Here is a 21587-nt window from a genome sequence, read left to right as displayed (position 1 = left end):
TATGATGATTTATATAATTATTGTATATCATCATATAGCGATGTTAAAGCATTATAGACAATAGTATGACTATTGTAAAGCTGCTATAAATGATGTGTATTGATAAAAAATAGCACCATACAAATACAATTAACTTTATGTCATGAAGGTCTTAGGATGATGTGTGCCAAGTTTCATATGAACTGAAAACTTTATTGTTCTGGTGATGATGAAACCCTTATACATGTTTCAATGTCCAACTGTTTCATAGTTCTGAAGGCCCTGTTTTATGAGTTTACAAACAACATCACACTCAATTCAATATTATTATGTCAAATAACACTTTTAATACTAGGTGCACATGTAACACTTTAGAATACGGTTCCTTCGTTAATGAATAAATACACAAGAACCAATGAGTAACACAATATTAACAATCTAGTAACTATTATTAACTAACAAGAAACTCTGATTAACGAACTAGTAAGTAATAGCGCACAGATGAAAGTGGTAGTTCACTTTTAACTAATCAATAACTACTAATTTTTTAATGCTTCCAGAGAACTACTGAAAAAGTTTATTAACAATCTAGTAACTACTATTAACTAAAAATAAACTCTGATTAACGAATTAGGAAGTAATACTGCACATATGAAAGGGGTACTTCAGTTACTACTATATTTGTTATGCTTCCCAGAGAACTACTGAAAAATTTCATAATTCACACAAAACTAATCAATAACCAATGCAGGATAAATGACTAGCACTACATTAACATTTGAACTGCTACCGTAAACGAATACACAAGGTTGTTTACATTATCAATATGTAATAGCACAGCAGACTGTTAATAATTGGCCTATGCTGTCTATTTATCAACTGAATAATTTTAAAGAAATTGATTTTTAAATACAGTAGTCTGGACCATACTTGTCTTGTGGCCTATTTTCCGGCATTCCTCTGGACTGACATTGAATCACTAGAGTCACGGTGACGACTGGAACATATTGAGTCATCAGCCATCCATCAGCCAGTTTTTATGTATGTGTCCTAGCTTATATATCTATATATATGTGTGTGTGTGTGTGTGTGTGTGTGTGTATCCTGTGAGTGAGAAGATTCTACTATTTATTGGCTTTTCATTAGTAACTACTGTAAGAATCATGGGAACAAACTAGTAATGACTCAAGTGTTACTACATACTTCTAAGGGAATTACTAATTATTTGGATCCGTATTCTAAAGTGAAGATCATGGTAACTAACTAGTAATGACTCAAGTGTTACTATTCTTCTAAATAAATTTTCTAAAAGTATACTAAAATTCACCAAAAATCTCAAACGCTTGAAATTACTTTTGTGTTTGGTTGCACAAATCATGACTACATCATGTAGTAACAATTGAGCCATTACTGGTTAGTTCCCATGATCTTCACTTTAGAATACGGATCCAAATAATTAGTAATTCCCATAGAATTATGAAGTACCACTTTCATCTGTGCACTATTACTTCCTACTTCGTTAATCAAACTTTTTCAGTAGTTCTTTGGGAAGCATTAAAAAATTAGTAGTTATTGATTAGTTAAAAGTGAACTACCACTTTTATCTGTGCGCTATTACTTACTAGTTCGTTAATCAGAGTTTCTTGTTAGTTAATAATAGTTACTAGATTGTTAATATTGTGTTACTCATTGGTTCTTGTGTAGTTATTCATTAACGAAGGAACCATATTCTAAAGTGTTACCGGCGCATATATTCCCATTTATATACTGTCTATATCCAGCTGTCCTCCAAAAATTTTCTTTCGATCGGCAGAACACTGAAGAAAATGCAACTTATAATAAAAATGTGTAGCAGTGTATGTTTATGGTCAGTTCAGGTCCACTGCAGACTCTGGTCAGCGTCCATGTTTCTGAGGAATATTATATTGTCCCATCACTCCAGTGGGTCGCCCATTGCTTTTTGTGCAAAATAAAAGTCTTGTCCAGAAATGGCGTCTCTTGCCGCAGGATCTTCACAGCCTGATACTGGGGCACTTGATCTTCATACCGAACCCTATGGAAGAAACCACACTGCAAAAGAGAAAGAGGTTGAATGAGATAAATATTTATATACACCACAAGATAAAATCACCTTGAAACACACTGTGTGACCTTGATGCCAGGGTCCAAAGTTAACACATGCTCAGAACCAAATATGAGTAAAAAATAATGCTTGGCTCATAACTTTTAGGGTTAGAACTATATGATCTATGTTCAAAGTTCCATATTAATAATTCATAATCCTCCATTGGCAAGTGTGGCAGGACATTTATTCACACCATGCTTGTCTGTTTCAGCTGAAGATGCTTTAGCTTTTGCAAACTCTGGTTTTCCGTTACTGTGTTATCTTTAAAGGTGATAAAGTTAGTGCTCATCAACTTTTAACAGAACTTGTCTTTTGATAAAGTCTCATGACTTATTCACATGTAATATTTGCACATCTTTTATACTTTGATCAAACTTTTAGTAGATCAGGATGTGCTCAATTGTATTCCTTGACCTAAGCATCAACCTCAATGCAACATAAATACAAAACAGATTTCCTTGATAAATACAAAACAGATTTCCATCATCTTCATTCTTCATAGAACTGCAGGCTATAATTCTTGAAGAATGAGTCTTATTGTTCTTTATTTGTTGATTACATGCATATAACACCCTCGTTCATTATCAGAACTCATTACCCAAGTCAATTAATAAATAAAAATGATTGAAAATCTGTGTCCTGCATTTAGGCACAAAATATAAATCATGCAGACGTTCATTAGTTAAAGCTCCGGGTAAAGTAGCGTTCTGCTTTTCAAAGTTTACTCCTTGGCCGTGAACGTGAAAAGATCTAGTGGACTTTTGTTTTCAAGTGCTAAAATCACAATGGCTGTGTCCAAAAGCTTCAAAATGTTGCCTTCAGAGGACGCATTTCAAGGAAGGCATGAAGGCACGTCTGAATCCAGAGTTAGCTTCACTCTCTGTCTCCGGAGATGCCTTTATCTGATCGATATTAGAATTAGATGTACTTCACTGCCTTTGATATCCCACAATCCTGTGCTTTCCAGTCTGTGACAGTAGTGCTAAAAAAAATAAAGATGGCGTCTGAAAGTTGGGGTTGCTCGTCAGTTTGGGTGTAAATGTATGTTTTTGACCAACATCTTCCACTTATGAAATCATTTCTAGCGAGAAATTACTATTGTAGTAATAAAATATTCTCTTAGCAATCACCAACGTTCACAAACTTGTCACGTTTGGTTTTGGTTTCCTTTTCACTTTCATGTTTTTTATGGTCTAGGTTCCTGGTTTTGTCATGTGATTCCCTTCCCATCATGCTATCATGTCATGCGCTTCCCTAGACTCTTGTGTCATATTCATAATGGTTTATTGGTTCATTGTGTTCAGGTGCGTCTGGTTAAGTCATTAGTCTTGTGTATTTAAGCCCTCATGTTCAGGCCAAGCTTAGTCAAGACATGTCATGCTTAGTCGAGTCTTTGTTCAGGTTTGTACACATTTATGTTATTGTTACATGTCTGCTTTTTGGTTCAGCCCCTGTGACCTAGTTTCCCCCGGTCTGTCTAATTAGCAATGTCATTCTGTTAATCACTTATCTCATTAGTCCTAGTATGTATACTCCCTGTGTATTTCAGTTATTTGTCTGATCTCGTCAGTGCAAGTGTTATGTTAGTGTGTGGATTTGCCTTTCTCCTATGATAAACTCCTGTGGATTTATTAAAGATTTAATTTGGAATTCGCCCTCGTTGTGCGACTCACTACATAGCGTTACGTGACTGTTATCATTACAGAACTATTAGAATAATACATTCCGGTAACACTTTATGTTACATGTAGTTACTATAGTAATAACTATAAATGATGCATAATTACATGCAACTAACTCTAAAACTAACCCTAACCCTATAGTAAGTACATGTAGTTAATTATTATTACTCAGCACTTAAATGTATAATTACATTGTAAAACAGACACCTTCAAAAAAAGTGTAACCGAAATTCCCTAGTGTTGCTGCAAAACAAGGTAAACGTCATCGCTTCAATGCAACTCTTATTAGATCACGGATATTCCCAATATTATTTGGGTACTGGTTATCATGCCATTGACACTTCTAGTTTGTAAAGCCACAGCACAGCAGCACACACAGTTGTACCACATGACGGATGTGGACGAGGCTGTTATTGCAGGTCCGTAGCCTGTTTTCTCTCCACATCAGACGGCTGAAGCTGAAGTTCAGCGCGGTAATACTCCGTCTCATACTGAGGCTTCCTCTCGGTGCGCTTGAAAAAACCACACTGCTCCACCACAAATATGTATAGGTACAGAAAGAAGGAAACATGAAGAACTAGCGATGGGTGGTTAAATCATTAGAAGTATTGTATAGACAATAATATGCATAATTGGAAAAGGCAATCAATTCATTCACATATGCACAATGACTACTTTTAGATGCACCAAAAGTTATTTTGGTGCATTTTTGGCAAGAAAAATAGAAGTACATGACTGACAACTAGTAAGTTCACCAGTAATCACACCATGATCAACATTAGTAAACTGCCACTCAATCATGACCATGTCCGCATGCCAAATTATTTTTTTGGGCATCAACAATGATCAAATCAAACGATTGGAAAATCCTCATGGAGGTTATGGGTGAACTGCAAAAAATGATTTTGTCTTGTTTTCCAATACAAAAACTGTATATGAACATTCTTAAATCAATGTATATTTACTGGAGAAGCAAAATTACACAAGCTAACTGAATGAGTTTTTGCTTTAAACAATAAAATATCTGGCAATGGGGTCCGAAAATCTTGTTTTTCCTTTAAATTATGTTTATTTTTCGGACCGCATTGGCAGATATATTTCTTATTGTTTTAAAGTACCCATATTATGCTTTTTGGAATATTTCCTTTCATGCAGTGTGTAATAGAGCTGATAGTGAATGTAAAAAGTCGGCAAAAATCATAGTGCAGATAAATGGAGATTTTGTCTCTCAAAATAAAGAAGTGATTCTGAACCGAAACAAGTCGTCAGTAATTCCAGTCTCACTTCCTGCTGAACCTATATAGGTTTGTCACTAATTTGCATAATTTGCCAGTACGTGGTCTTGATTGGCTGAACAGCATCTCTTTGCCCCGCCCAAAATCACTGTAGTTTATCTGAGACTGGAAGAGTTTAGTTCGTGTTGTTCATGTAAAGAAGACGCTGTTTTCTGCAGGCAAAGCAAATCCACTTTGATACAGTAAAACGTGATTGCTGTGTATCACATGCTGAGGAAGATCCAGAGCTGAATTTCAGATATGCAAAAAGGCGTTTGGTTTCCAACATGCACTGTAAGTGGTGAACCAATCACAACAAACTGGGTCATCTGACCAATCAGAGCAGAGCAGCTCTCAGAGAGTCGGGGTTTAAAGAGACTGAATCTTTGATGAACCGTTTCAGACACTGTGAGAAAACAGCTGACGCTGCAGTGTTTATTGTGAGATAATCAAAGTGTTTTTTTTTACTTTGAATGCATGTAATCCTATTGTAGGAGACTCAAAAACAAAATTAGGAAGTACTTTAAAATAACATAATACTCACTTCAATTTTTCAGAAAACAAGACTTAAAATCTTTGATGTAAGAATGTTTAGGAATTTGTACGGGAAAAAAGGCAAAAATACTGAGGGAAAGAAAAAATCCTCTTTTGCAGTGTACAGGTTGTGTAATAAAAGCAGGTTCGGGTGTACACTCACCTTCCACAGTACACACACGAGCAGCGCGAGAGCAATAACTCCAGCCAGGACGGCGATGAGAATGATCCACCACGGGATCGAGTGCTGGTCTGCGAGCCCATGCTCTGGGTAAATCATTACTGACACCTGCACAGAAACAAACCTTGATACCAAGAACACGAATGCGAGAGAGAGCGTGTGTGTGTGTGTGTGATATCTGACCTGTGTGGCAGCGTCCTTCAGCACTAGATGCCTGACGTCGGATTTAATGGTGATATTGGCTCTGACCAGCAGCTCCACAGCACTGACAGATGAAAACTCCTAATAAACAGGAAAAGTGGACTCACTATGAACCCTGGGCACATTTATGGACATCACTGATAATCACTGAAGAATTATATGTGTTTGAGGTGTGGCGCCGTTTTCTTGTCTGTAACTGTTTCCATATTTTAATCCACAGTAAATATTAAGAATTCCTTTTGGTGTAAAGGTACTTGCACACCGAGTCCGAAATTCTCGTCTGAAATTTTCGCACGTTAAAAAATAAATATGCCCTCACGTTGTGTCAATCACGTTAACACACTGCCTACGAAACTTCTGTCCATCATAAAACAATTCGAATCGGGTTCAATTTTCTGCATTCTTCGCATCCGTTGCAAGCATTGAGCAATTCAGTGCCACTGTAGGCTACAAACAAACGCCAACATCCAGAACTGTTCAGGATCAATTGGTTCACGGTAATTGGTGGTCTTCTTTTGAACATGTTTCTCCAGTATCGCCAGCAAAGCATCAAACTAACTATCCTGAAGTAAACTTTGATCTATCTCAGGATTGGATGGACCCAATATTTCCTCTTATTTCTCTTTTTAAGAAGAGAGAGGACAAAAAAATCATCCTCACTTCTTGAAGACTCCATTTTATATTGTTTTGCCATTTTTTTCGCAATGGATTAACTAATACGCATCTGACTCAGTGTGCAAGGTCTCTGTGCGTGACCAATTTTTAGGATGACGAATACAAAAAATACGCATACAAAAATTTTGGACCTTAACTCTCCATTGAGCTAATAGTAACTGTCCCACCATGTCAAGAGGACAACCGGCATGTAAGAGCGACTGTCTCTCACCTCAATGAAAGTGCTGTTCCACAGGTTTGCTCGGATCCTGATATGGATGGAGTCGGAGAACGTGTCTAGAGGACATCGGAAGAGCAGGCAGCGCGCAGAGCCCAGTAAACAGTCCTGAAACACACCAGCAGCTCAGATCAATCAACAGCAGATTAAGGAATGATATATATTGTCTCAAATGCATTTCTCCTTTCGTGTAATCTGGTTCACACTCACCAGTGTGAGAGACTTCCTTCTCTCAGACGCAGACACAGCTGGAGTGATCCTGGCTACAGGGTTTTTGGGAACCACGTCGGCTTCGGTCTCCAGATGCGAGGGCACATTTCTGCTGCTCTGTTCACAGATGATGCATGTAAACGTCTCTTGGATTTATTGATAAGCAGCAGCTTCGTTTGATGGGTGATAAGTCAAGTCAAGTCACCTTTATTTATATAGCGCTTTTTACAATACAAATTGTTTCAAAGCAGCTTTACAGAGATAACAGGAAAATAATGTTGTAATAATATTGTTAAATATAAAATTAAATGTCCCCAACTAAGCAAGCCAAAAGCCAATGGCGACAAAGGCGAAAAAGGCGACACACCATATAAGGCCCGTTCACACCAAGCACGATAACTATAAAGATAACTATAAAGATAACTATATTTGCGTCAACACCAATGAATGATTACGGTCTGATTATTCTAAGTTCGAGTGCTGTGGTTTCAAAATGTGTATAACGTCATTGAACATGTTTTTGCTGTTCTTGTTGCATTTACAAGGCTTTAACCAGCAGATGTCCTCAGCATGCTGCGTCTCGAGTGAATCAATCTAATAATCTAACAGAGAATTTAGCTGATGAAGTCAATATAGTGGAATAAAAACATCACCTAGTCTTTTTTACCGCAACTTTAAAGGAAGCAAGACAATGTTGTGTAAACGAGCGCTGGATACTCGAGGTAAAACTTCTCATTTATTCAGAGGGTTTTATTAACTTCTCCACAATGTTGTCTGCCATTTTAAAAGCGCAAGCCCATTAAATTCGAGTGGATTCTGATTGGCTGTCAGTGTTTTATCGTTCGTCAGTGACCCCAACGATATCGTTCCTCATATCTTTATCGTTATAGTTGTGGTGTGAACTCTGCTATTCTTTAATATGGAGAAGGATTTTAGAACAATATCTTTATAGTTATCATCCTTGGTGTGAACGGACCTTTACCTTGAGGTTTTCAGCCTGTGGCGATCGATGTATGCCCAGACGCAGAGGGTCGAGCGCAGACTGAGGTTCACAGAGAGTGTGTGGATGTCCGTCCACCTGCAGAGACCTCGGATACAACAGCCACTTCTTGTTGACCAGCTCGTACGGCCACATGATGTTCAGAGACGCCGAGCCGAACGTTTGGAGAGGCTGCCCAGCATTAGACACCTGTTAACACACACTGAATGAATTCTGTCCTGTTCCTTCCATTTCTCCATACAGTTTATCCAAAAACTAGATGATTTGGAGACAGCAAATGGAGAATTCTTTTAAAATCTCCTCTCATGCTTTTTTCATGTTCATCTTTCTCTAGTGTGTAATGTTGCTGCTAGTGTGTAAAAGGTTCAGCAAAGCTCCAGTTATTCTCAATATCAGTGTCAGTGTTTCTGAACTCTCTGAAACGCCTCCATGAGTTTCTTCCGGGAACGAACACGTCACAATATTCTTCATTTAAATAATTCAAACGCAGAATAAAGGGGCGGGGCCTGGTTGAATTAGTAAGTAGTGTGTTAAACTGGCAGTTATGGTAAGGGGCGGGACATTTCCCAAACACACTCGAAGCGCTCGACCAATCACAACACACTGCTCCAGCCGATCAATCAGAGCACAGTGTGCTTTTCAGAAGGAGGGGCTTCATGGAGACAGGAAGTAAACAGAGTGTTACGGACAGACTGGGAAGAGAGGAGCCGCAACAATGGAGAATATGAGGAAAATAAGCAACATTCAAGCAGGAAAACCTGCTCTAGTAGAGGAATACCTTTATAAAGCATTCTGCATGAAGGCTTTTGTTACCGGACTTGTTAGTTTAATAATGGAATGTCTTTGATTTTTAACCAAAAATGTCCATAGTGCAGCTTTAAAGGGAACATGGATGAAAACTCCCTTAAAGTCCCCCTGTGGTGAAAATTCAGCTTTTAATGTTGTTTATATGTCTATGTGGTGTTTTTAATATGCTTTAAGACAAACCATGTTTAAATTCATAAGTCGACAGCATTGCTGAGTATTTTCTGCTTAAAACTGCAGTGAACCAAAGACAGTCTCAAAAACACAGTTTGAAATCGCTGGTGTTTCTGACGTCACAAACTGCCTTGTAACCAATCAGATCAAAGTGTGATCGTCAACAAGTGGATCTCTGAGCTGAGTGAGTGAGTAGAGGCGGGGCTCATTTGCATATTCACAGAACCACGTATACTAAATGAGGCAAGGGTGTCGAGTTACATTCAAGATATTTTAAGGCATAAAAAAGGAAAAAACTTTTAAATATGCCCCTATTATGCTATTTTAAAGTTTCCTAATGTTGTTTTGGAGTCTCATACAACAGTTTTACATGCATCAAAGGTAAAAAAAACTTTAGTTTCATTTTCTCATAATATACATTTGCACATGACCATATTTTCAATGATTCTCAAACGACTCGTCAGATGAATCAATCTCTCTAAATCCCTCCTTCAAAACGAAGTATTTTGAACACCATCTTTCAAGCATAAGCGGTTTGCGAATCTTCTATTGAACTCCGAGATTTGAGAAGCAGTCGTCAGTAAAAAAAGGGGAACACAGCAAAAGTTTAGGATTATACTGCTGTGATATCGTGGTAAAGATGAACTTTAACCACTGATTCATCACATGCTCGTCCTTGGGCAGTGAAAAAAAAAACTGTCTATAAGTCTTTTGAGATATGATAGAGCACCCTCTGAGGAATAAAATCTTCTGAGCACATGAACTTACAATAAACTCATATTCCACTGCGCTGCCGACGTCCTCCAGTGATGTCATGGCGCTCTCGCCCATCACGGCTCCGCTGAAGAACATCTGATGAGGACGAGACAGTCTACAGGACAACAACAAACCACACTTTAACAAGCACTTCTGAGAACATTTAATATGAAGCATTAGACACATTTATTGAGATATACACTGAACCCAGCAAGCAATAGATGTCATTTCATCGTCTAGGTTAACTATAGACCCGATATAGTCCGGCTATGAGTAACACACTTCTAGCCAAAATAACCTTGAATTTTGGTTACATTTGCCAAAGTAACTTGCGAGATGAGATTTATGATATTCCATCATGTAAGCAAAGTCAACAGTGATTACAAGCTGTTTGGTTTCATTTCTTTACTCATTTCATTTCTTTGTTATCTAATTATTGACTAGTCTATTCTTAGGCGATGGTTTAGACATCTATTAAATTTTCACTGACAGCCCAAATTTTGCCTTGTTTTAGCCAGATGTCTGTTTGGATGGCTATTAGACGTCTTTTAAATGCAAAATTGCTTGCTGGGAAGTGACTTCAGCATTCATGAGAAAATAAGCTGCTATTTCAGAAAAGTAAGTAGTGAGTAAAAGCAAGTAAACACACACCCGCTGAGCACCAGAGGAAGCTCGATCACCACTCGCGCGTACGCCGTGACGGGGGCCAGAGACGGCTGTTCACTGATCCTGTGTGAGATTCACACATAGGGCATATGTGCACGGCGGAAATCATAACCTTTGTTTTGGCACTTTTTACAACAGGGTGAATTAATCTCACAACAATATCCAGGTTACATTTCACCGGGAAGCCATTTTTGTTTAGTGCTGAGCAAAAGTTTTATTTGCTACAATGCTGAATGGCCTCCTTTCCAAATAGTAAGCGGTTAGAAGATATAAAAGAACAGTCAAGGGCCAGATTTACTAACAGCAAACCCTCTTTTGGTGTTAAAAAAATACTGTGGGGATTTACTAAAGACGTGAAATGAAAAATTTGCAATGAATGACAGTTATTTTTGCGGCTGAAAAATTTGCAATGAATGTCAGTTATTTTTGCGGCTGGTCTTATAGAGAATGTGAAGATACGTTGCATGCTAGGATGGCGACGCCATACGGTGAGCATCACTCGCTAATACTAATATTGAAATTGATACCCAGGAGAATGAATGATATGGAGAAAGGGAAAAGTACAAGAGAAGGGACCCTACCCAGACAAACTAAGCGTGAAACAACAGTATTTGGACAAATTAAAGACTAAATCACATGAGAGGACAACAACCGACAATGAACATGGGAAACACAGGGGTATAGGAACAATCAGGGACTAAAACCAGGAAAAACTACAACAAACTACAAACATGGCAATCAGGACAGGAAGTAACATAAAAGTCCTGACAAGACATGGGGAACATATAATAAATAATAAAATAAAATAAAAATTAAAAAAATAGAGTGGTTGCATCTGAAATCACATTTCCCTACTATATAGTAGGCGAATAACAGTATGTGACAAAAGAAGTATGCCTGAATTCACAGTACTCATAAAAGAGCAGGCAACAAGTACCCGGATGATCTATTACTTCAGCTGAGATACTGAAGTGTGCATATGATGAACACTTTACAATCCCATGAGGCCAGGGGAGAGGATTTATTAATGACAGTGAAGCGACTCGACTAGGTCACATGACAATGACATCATGGCGAAAGAGTGTATTCATAAAACCTTTTTTATTTTGTCCGGGACTTTTTCCGTATTGCGGTTACCAGCGACCTCAGAGACGAGGCCCTGTGTACTTTATTCCGGATTCGGGCCACTTTCAACCAGTGTATAGACCTCCCAGACACCACTCTGGAGAGTGGCCACTCTGGCCTCAATCCGGGACCCAGTCAGCCCCAAGAGATCGTCACGTCATGCCTAATCACCTCGCCATGCCGGATCTTCTTTGCAGTCTTGACCCTGATCTCCACGTCTTGCCTGAACCCTTGTCACCAACCAAGAGTCCAGATCCCTCACCGCTGGTCCTGTCCAGCGCAGAGCCTTCACCGCTGGTCCCGTCCAGCACAGAGCCTTCACCGCTGGTCCCGTCCAGCACAGAGCCTTCACCGCTGGTCCCGTCCAGCCCAGGGCCTACTTCACTGCTGGTTCCGACCAGTCCAGAGACTTCTTTACCGCCTGTTCCGACCAGTCCAGAGACTTCTCCACCGCTGGTTCTGACCAGTCCAGAGACTTCACCACCACTGGTTCCGACCAGTCCAGAGACTTCTTCACCGCAGGTTCCGACCAGACCAGAGACTTCTTCATCGCTAGTTCCGACCAGTCCAGAGACTTCTTCACCGCTGAGTCCGTCCTGTCCAGAGGCTGTTACTTACCCCAAGTATTTTTTTGGGGGGGGGGGGAGGTCACCTGAAGGTCACCTGAAGAATCCTCTCCGCCATGGCCACCCGAAGGGGCTTCTCCGCCATGGCCACCCAAAGGGGCATCTCCGCCATAGCCGCCCGAGGGGTCTTCACCACTATGGCCGCCCGAAGGATCTTCACCGCCATGGCCACCCAAAGGGGCTTCTCCACCATGGCCGCCCGAGGGGCCTTCACCGTCATGGCCGCCCGAAGGGTCTTCACCGCCATGGCCACCCGAAGGGTCTTCACCGCCATGGCCACCCGAAGGGTCTTCACCGCCATGGCCACCCGAAGGGTCTTCACCGCCATGGCCACCCGAAGGGTCTTCACTGCCACGGCCACCCGAAGGGTCTTCACCGCCACGGCCACCCGAAGGGTCTTCACCGCCACGGCCACCCGAAGGGTCTTCTCCGCCACGGCCGCCTGCACGTCCTGCTCTGCCCTGGTCGCATGCACATCCTGCTCCGCCCTGGTCGCCTGCACGTCCTGCTCCGCCCTTGCCACCTGCACGTCCTGCTCCGCCCTGGCCGCCTGCACGTCCTGCTCCGCCCTGGCCGCCTGCACGTCCTGCTCCGCCCCTGCTCCTCCCAGGCCGCCTGCACGTCCTGCTACGACCCTGGCCGCCTGCACGTCCTGCTCCGCCACGGCCTCCTGTACGTCCTGCTCCGCCACGGCCGCCTGCTCGTCCTGCTCCGCCCTGGAGGCTTCCTGCCCCTGTTGAGCCACGCCCTGGTCAGCCTTCAGGGCGCCCACCCCCCCACCCTGATTGATGTTCTACGGCGCAAGGTCGCGCCTTTTTGAAGGGGGGCGTTATGTCTCAGTCCTCGTCTACACCAGTCTGTCTTCGTCTTCACTACCCTTCCCAGTATCCTCCTTGTCTGGAGGATAGATGCAAAAATTATAGGCAGAGAGGATTTAAATAAGGCAGCGGCTGTTTACACTATGTAAAAATAGCGGTAGCCTATTTTCTTGACAATAAGTGTAAATAGTAGTTAGATACTATTTGCACCTCAAAATTTTACTATATTATAAAACAGTATGCAATAATATCCAATAATTACATACTGAGTGTAATGTTTTATATATTTACTAAATAGTAAATTATATATTTAGTAGGCTAAATAAATGTTGCCTTATTGAGACAATAAATCCCTGCCTAACCTATAAACACTTTATTATTAAATAACCGTTAGGCACTATAATTGCACTTTTCACATATTTTCTTAACATTTATTAAAGAAAGGCATTTTTAATGCCATTTTTAATTTGCGCTGCTCTTGGTAGACTGCGTTGGTTGGTCATTATGGAAATGATCCTGCTGCGTTCTTTAAGGGTATGTTTACACGACACCATTTTTAACTGAAAACGGAAAACCTTTTATATGTTTTGGCCGTTCATTTACATGACAACAGTGTTTTGGTGGCCTGAGAATGCAAACTTTTTAAAACAGGTTCAAAGTGCAAGGTTTTGAAAACAATAGGCTATTGTTAGCCACGTTTCCATTACCCTTCAAACTACGCAAATTAAAATTTTACATTTAAAATACACCCAATAAAAACACGTCAATTTCCACCAAAAACTCCCATATATCACAAAAATGTTTTTACGGGGATTGCTTTCATAACATTGTCATCTGTACAGAGGAAAAAACTTTTCCTTTTTTAGAACATCGTTGTCGTGTAAACATTCCTTGAACATTTTTTTTAATGATCTAAATAAAAAAAAAATCTGTCATGCATGTTTAAAAAAAAAAAGAAAAGTAAAGGTATTTGGAGGGAAATGTGCTGTTGTCATGAAAATGACAAAATTTATATGGGCGTAAAATACAGGGTGAAATATTACCAAGACATTTCTTTGTGAGATTCATCCAACATCATTTGTATGATTTTGTTATGCTCACAAAAAAAAATATTTTCAAATGTCATGCAGAAATCAGAACTGGAACTCACGTAGACAGTGCGAGATGAACACTCAGTAACGTAGTTTCTATAGTGATCGCAGAAGTGCTCAGAATAAGATAAAATTTGACCTGACAAAGAATTAAAGGTCAATTTGAGTTTCTCAAAGGTCATAATTGTGTAAGTGTGTATGCGAGACCTTTACTGTACCGTCGCTTCTCTTTTGAGCGGATTACCCAGTTCACACAGCGCTTGAGAGCCGTTCTGATTGACTTCACACAACACCTTTAAAACAAGACCAGCATTAGGAGACTACAGCTGCGTTCAGACTGATAGTCCAAATCCGGTTTTATGTGCACCTCTGATTGAAATCCGATCAGAATTAGCTAATGTGAACAGCAAAACAATCACACGAAATGCAATTTTTACAAATCTGTTTCAAACTACATCCATATGTGGTTTATGTGACTTTCTCACGGCACGTAAAACATAAACAGCAGACGTTGTTATAGGAAACATGCGTGAAGTCGCTGCCAAAACAATGCAGTGCCGGACGAGCAGAAAATGACAATATAACAGAGACGTATTTTGAAACCGGCGGAGACGATTTTTACATTTCGAATTTACATTTTACATTTCAATGTTGTAATTGAAATAAAACAACATCTCTATTGCAAACTCCTCCATGTTGTAGTTGTTGCTGTTTTTGGCGTATTCCTACCAACGCAGCGTCATTCCCATGAAACCAATGCAGATTCCGGGAAACGAAAGAGCCGTATGGACACACACATCGGATCTGAACAGTTGCGATACACAGTGTGGACATCAATCATTTTAGATCAGATTCCAATCGGATACACAAATAATCGAATTTGGACTGACAGTGTGAACCATCCCTATAATAACTACGACTGCATACTAGGGGTGTAACAATACATCGTGTCACAATATATCGCAATACAAAAATGCAACAATATGCATCATGGATGGTGACAGTATATATTTTCGATAGTTCACCCAAATCGAAAATTACTGTGTGGAAAAAAAAAATTCAAGTTTACAGAGTTTTAGTGTCAGTACTACATTAAACTACTACATATAATGTTGAATATAATGTATAATAATGCAATGTGGGAATATTTGTGGGTCCTGATAATGCCAAATGTCTGATGTTACCACTAAAAAGTGGCCTACATTATTTTAAATATATCTAGTCAGTGAAAGAGTGAAAGCATGTTCGTCTAAAATAATTCTGTATTCAGCTTCAGAATCATGAATATTGTTATTCTGGTGTCTCTATTATCCTGTGCATTGGGTTTCAAAGTCCAAACCGATTCATTAACACACACAATGAAATACCCAATTTAGCATTTTAATCAGTATTTTTTTTTGTTAACCTTTAACCCTATGTCTTAGAGCAGGGGTGGGGAACGTTGATCCTGGAGGGCCATTGTCCAGCAGAGTTTAGCTCCAACCCTAATTAAACACACCAGAAGCTAATCAAGGTCTTCAGGATTGCTAAAGCTACAGGCAGGTGAGTGTTTTTTTTCAGGGTTGGAGCTAAACTCTGCAGGACAATGGTCCTCCAGGATCAACGTTCCCCACCCCTGTCTTAGAGTATTGCAATAATATCGTATCATATCGTGAGTTTAGTATCGTGATATGTATTGAATCGTGACATGAGGAAATCGTTACACTCGACACATAAACCGCCCGATGGAGAACCTGCGGTCCCATGATTCCGGAGTACGAGAGTGTGTTCGGCAGAGACACCATCAGCTGCGCGGCGTGAGCATCGTCTCCGTCTTCCTGAGGGGTTTCTGGGTCAGACGGCATGTTCGTCACCGTGACCTCGAGCACGACCGACCTCTGATCCGACAGAGAGAACACCGGCACATCAGAGCCGTCTCTAAACACAGAGGAATACAGATAATGAGAGCTTCTGTGCATTTTTTGGTGACATTTTACAATAAGGTTAATTCGTTAACATTAGTTAACTCCCTTAGTTAACATGAAATAAGAATGAACAATTCTTCTACAGCATTAATTAATCTTAGTTAACATCAGTTAACGCACTGTGTGAACTAACATGAACAGCTGTATTTTTAATTAACTATAACATTAACAAAGATGAATAAATACTGTAACAAATGTTTTGCTCATTGTTAGTTCATGTTAGTTAATGCATTACCTAATGTTAACTAATTCACCTTATTGTAAAGTGTTACCTATGTTTTACATTTAACAAGTGAAATGCTTGCACTGGTTAAGGAAAAGTATTTTCACATGTACAGGCAATTAATGAATGAAATGTAGAAACATTTAGGAAACATGTTCACATTTAGGATGAGTCCTTGCACTTCTTTATAAACGCTCACATAACTGAGACATCACTTCAGAGACTTACCGCGGTAAAGGAGTGAAGGCGTTTGAAATGGGTGCTTTTGTGCCAAACTGATAGACAAGCTGAAGGTTGCTCTGGCATATTTTATCCTCACCACACCCTTCCCTGACAAAATTAACCTGAGAACAGACAGAAAGCTTGCAGAGTCATTTTTAATGTTATACTACTGGTTCCTGATGGATTGAATTCCCATTCGATGAACATTATATAAGGGAAAAATGTACAGACAGCTAGTCATTTTCACAAAATAAACCCTGACATGAAGCAGACCGCTCTCATATGACAACTTAAATAAATATATGTGCATGCAATATTGATTTTTTATTGAAATAAAACTTTTATCTAAACACAGATATAAATGTAAACACGTATAAAGTGACACTATAGCAAATCTCAATTTGCTTGATTGTTGTAAAATGTAACTATATTATCGCACAGCTCAAATGTGACTATAAGGCTTGAAGATATTAAGATATTTTTAAGTTCCCCTGTGGTAAAAATCCAGCTTTTAATGTTGTTTATATGCCTATATGGTGTTTTTAATATGCTTTAAGACAAACCATGTGTAAATTCATAAGTCGACAGCATTGCTGAGTATTTTCTCCTTAAAACTGCAGTGAACCAAAGACAGTCTCAAAAACATGGTTTGAAATCGCTGGTGTTTCTGACGTCACAAACTACCTTGTAACCAATCAGATCAACATGTGATCGTCAACGAGTGGATCTATGAGCTGAGTGAGTGAGTGGAGGTGGGGCTCATTTGCATATCCATAGAACCGCGTTTACTAAATGAGGCAAGGGTGTAGAGTTACATTTGAGATATTTTACTTCTCCAAGTAAAAAACTTTTAAATATGTCATTTTGGTATTCAAAGATGAGTTTTAAGGGATACAATTATTGACTACAGGGGGACTTTAAAACATTAAAGGATAACTAAACCCTAAACCAACTTTTTTTAGTTAATGATCTGTAAGAATGGGGCTTTATTAGTGCTGTTCATTGATTCGAGTAACTTTTTTGACATTTGTGTATAAAGTGTTTTAATTCTACAATATATGGTGTAAAAACGTCTGAGTGCTGCCCTCTTCAGGTTGAACGGTGGCTACTGCAGTTGAATTTTCCTATTGGATGTTTAGGGTGGTTCGTGACGTAAGGGGTTGTTGGTGAGGTAGGCAAGTTCCATACAGACAGATGCGTCTCAGGTGCACGTCCCCCTCCGCTGGGCTCTGCCCACTTTTCCAGAGTCCAAAGTCTTTTCCAAAGTCTAGCGGTCAGCAAAGGCTTCATCAAACAAATATGTCTTAAGCTGAGATTTAAACATGGTTACAGTAGTAGAGGATCGGATGAACATTGGTAACCCATTCCACAACTTAGGAGCAGTGACTGAGAAAGCACAATCTCCTTTAGTTTTTAGACGTGACCGAGGAATTTCAAGGAGCAGCTGATTTTGTGATCTCAGGGATCTCTGTGAGCAACTCAAATGTATAAGTTCAGAAACATATTTTGGTGCCAGTCCATGCAAAGCTTTAAAAGTATATAAAAGTACCTTGTACTTTATTCTAAAATGAACTGGTAGCCAGTGTAACGAGGCCAAAATAGGGGATATATGATCCCTCTGATCCCTCTTTTTAATATATGATCCCTCTGATCCCTCTTTTTAATATATGATCCCTCTGATCCCTCTTTTTAAAGCTGCTTTGAAACAATATGTATTGTGAAAAGCACTATACAAATAAATTTGACTTGATCTAAATACGATGCCACTTTTCACAATTTGCGAAATGACAGCCATTATAACAATATTGCTTATTTTTCCAATTACCATCTTGTGCGAAAAATTTTACGTTTTTATTTTATTTTATTTTTTTACTTAATCTGAATGGTACGAAACTTGGTAAAGGTTTTGGCACTTGCTGTGTGAACACAAAAAACAAATCATGGACATGATTTGAACAGGTTAAATGGTCCTGAAAAAATAGTCACACTTGTGCTCGTCGCGGTCAACAATGAGCGCATTGGAAATGAATGAGAGTTTCCTCTAGTGGAAGCGTTTGGAACTGCAGCCGAACACACTCTCACTGAAAGATCATTTACTGAGATATCAGACTCAAGTTTAGAAAACAACTTGTTTAGATTTATGGCTTTGATTTTCTCACAGTTTTAGAGTAAAACGTGTTTTGGAATATATATATTTTATATAAAATATTTTATACATTTTTCATAACAATTCAAGTTCACTTTTTTTAAACTTTTCATTTCAGCAGTAATCTTCCAAGTGCAGTGATTGAACAGATCAGAAACGGTGGATCATGTGTTTTACCTCAGAGTAGAGTGTGTTGGAGGGACTGGGGCTCAGGACAGGGCTCAGCTGGTTATGGTGTTTATGACCCGTGTGATGGCGATGTCTGCTTCTCCGGATAGTGTGTGTGATCGCCAGAGACACAGGCCGCAGCTTGTCCAGAATGTTTTCCTGGTGAAACGAGAACAGAAGAGTTTATATAGTTTAACAAGCGTCTCCTCTGACCACTTCATTGAGACCCTCCTTTAATATTATGAAATGCAGATGAAGTTTAGATCGCAATGTGTTTGTGTTTTGGTGCAAAGTTTGAATCCCCCGTTTTATGTTTACGGTGTTGATTTTTCACAACATATGGATTTTTCCATAACGGGCAGACTTCAATAGCTGTGTCTCATTTGAAGGCTGCGACCTCTGGCGGTCAGAAAAGTAACAGTAAATATAGAAAATTACAGTCATTTATGCTTCACAAAGAATAAGTTTCCTGAAATGAGATATTCTCAATGTCATAAATGGCTGACAAATGCGACCTCCGGAGCAGAGCATGTGAGATAGTATATAAGTCATGGGCTAATGGTTAGAGACTGGTAATCCGAAGGTTGCGGGTTCAATTCTCAACAACAGCGATGAGAAAACAGAAGTGAAGAAAGTTTGTTGCACGAGGTCTGCAATTCGGCTCTATCCAGTCCAGTCATGTGGCCAACTGTGATTGAGACATTTATTCAAGAAATGAATTACAAACAGAAAGACCGAAAGAAAGGTTTCTCATTATGTGGTTTCAGTTCCTATGTTTTCATCCTCCCGTTTTTATTTTTTACATTTAGTGATTCACATTCACAAAAAAAAAGTGGATGGATGTGCATAAAAACATATGCGCTAAATAGAGGTGCATCATTTTTTGATCTGTTAATTCAAGTCGTCTACTTCATTTATATATCGCTTTTAACAATATGGACTGTTTCAAAGCAGCTTTACAGTGATAATAGGAAATTACAGTAACAGAGATTGTTTTGGCTTTACAGCAGCTCTAGAATAAAGTTATGGCTCGTTTCCACTGAGCGGTACGGTACGGTACAGTTCGGTACGGTACGCAATTATTTGCGTTTCCACTGTCAAAAGTTGTGAATGGTACCAAAAAGCCGAACCGTACCGTACCACTTTTTGGGTACCCTTCCGTTGGGGTACCTAGCACAGTGGTACGGTACTAAAGGGTGGAGCTAGACTCACTGCAGAACGCTGATTGGTTGACAGAGATCGTCACTTGCGCGAGGGGAATGCACATATTGCCTGGAATATGTTTAATATTTTTTTACATTTAAACGAAAAGATGCAGGGTTGTGTTTTATATTTCGTTTTGTTATAAATAGGCTAACGTTAAACATGTATATAATCAGGTCTATACATTGCCTGAACCACATTTGTGTGCCTATAATGTTTAAAATTTATTTAAATGAAAACGAAAAGAGGCAGAGTGGTGTTTTATAACATATTTCGTTTTATTGTTGCCTAAAATGTACATGCAGAACGCGCTGTTCTATGTGGTGAATTACCGGACTCGCGATGTGATTAGATGTGGACCAATCGCATCGCAGCACATCTCAAATGTTGGTTTGAGAAGCATCTGACATGATTGCGTTCCCAAACACAGGAGAAGACGACAGGCAGTGCGCACTCTGAGACGCAAGTCGTTGATGAACCGTAGGAAAACAGTGGCGTCACCCGTTGCAGCAACACCCAGTTTTGTTACAGATTATTTGTGCCAATTTCCCAGGTAGTGACAGTTTTGTTCTCTAGAAACACATGGGATGGTAACAATGTTTATTCAGTTTATTAACTTTTTTATGCTGTATTCCAATTAAATTTGCAACTTTGGATGGAAACAAAGCTAGTGATACTAGTGATTGCTGCTTTGAAACAAAAAGGTGATATAAATAAAGGGGACTTGACATTTAACATTTAACATTCAATAATATTATTGATCTGCTGCATTGACACCAGTATATGAGAACTGAACTGAGCTGGACGATGACATCACGGTTTTCTCCAGAGCGGCTATATATATATATATATATATATATATATATATATATATATATATATATATATATATATATATATATATAAACTAAATTAATAACTTTTTTACAACAGAAATAAACCATCACTGAACTTACTTAAGCTGGACTGTGACGCTTCTGGAAACAAACTCTGTTGCATTATTTTCCTGTTATCACTGTAAAGCTGCTTTGAAACAATCTGTATTGTAAAAAGCGCTATATAAATAAAGGTGACTTGACTTGACATTCACAAAATGTTTTAGACCCTGTTTCCACCTGTATTCGACTGCATCTCTAGCTCTACCTGTACAACTAAAGTCACTGTTTGACAGTCCGGGTGTTTTTGTCCTCGCAGCTCCACTTCCACAGAATGAACAAACTCCGGCTCTGATAAACTGCGGTCCAGGAACTGAACTCTGTGAGGAAGATTCAGCTTTCTGCGCTCCACGTCTGCCTCGAAATGAACGCCGAGAGCTGATGAAACAGAAACGTTCAAACACACACGTATATCTGCACTTACAGCGAATGTTGTGGGAATTTCTTACTGATATGCGGCGAGTAGGAGTCAGGATAAGCAGTGTATGAGTAGCAGGCCTTCACCTCCATACTACATGAAGACAACACACAATTACACAGGAACAGATTCACGGACTTTTTTTATATATCAATTTTAAATGGATTTAT

The 21587-nt window shown here is 39.4% G+C and overlaps 1 protein-coding gene across 4 annotated transcripts in view; it reads right to left on the bottom strand.

The window, feature by feature from the left end:
• Positions 1-171: 171 nt before the first annotated feature.
• The window catches only part of itga7 (integrin, alpha 7), a 45729-nt gene continuing 24313 nt past the window's right edge, over positions 172-21587 (bottom strand). Inside the window, exons 11-27 of one of the 4 annotated variants that reach the window (XR_013195030.1) lie at positions 21449-21510; positions 21208-21377; positions 18871-19020; positions 16554-16669; positions 15872-16055; positions 14357-14431; positions 14198-14277; positions 10464-10541; positions 9825-9927; positions 8061-8267; positions 7079-7195; positions 6863-6976; positions 5959-6057; positions 5758-5883; positions 4172-4313; positions 1265-2049; positions 172-1174 (exon numbers count right to left, since the gene is read on the bottom strand). Coding sequence is in view for 3 of the 4 variants with exons in the window: in XM_077204521.1 (XP_077060636.1) it covers positions 1900-2049; positions 5758-5883; positions 5959-6057; positions 6863-6976; positions 7079-7195; positions 8061-8267; positions 9825-9927; positions 10464-10541; positions 14198-14277; positions 14357-14431; positions 15872-16055; positions 16554-16669; positions 18871-19020; positions 21208-21377; positions 21449-21510 (1831 nt within the window). In the remaining variant the exon portion in view is untranslated. Of the gene's footprint in view, positions 2050-4171; positions 4314-5757; positions 5884-5958; positions 6058-6862; positions 6977-7078; positions 7196-8054; positions 8268-9824; positions 9928-10463; positions 10542-14197; positions 14278-14356; positions 14432-15871; positions 16056-16553; positions 16670-18870; positions 19021-21207; positions 21378-21448; positions 21511-21587 lie in introns of all 4 variants that reach the window. The other 3 variants (XM_077204523.1, XM_077204522.1, XM_077204521.1) reach the window with 3 other exon arrangements.

Source organism: Siphateles boraxobius, unplaced genomic scaffold (genome assembly GCF_051911475.1).
Source record: "Siphateles boraxobius isolate OS27281-9 unplaced genomic scaffold, OSU_SipBor_1 5, whole genome shotgun sequence".
NCBI lineage: Eukaryota > Metazoa > Chordata > Actinopteri > Cypriniformes > Leuciscidae > Siphateles > Siphateles boraxobius.
This window is presented reverse-complemented; position numbering and strand designations above follow the sequence as displayed.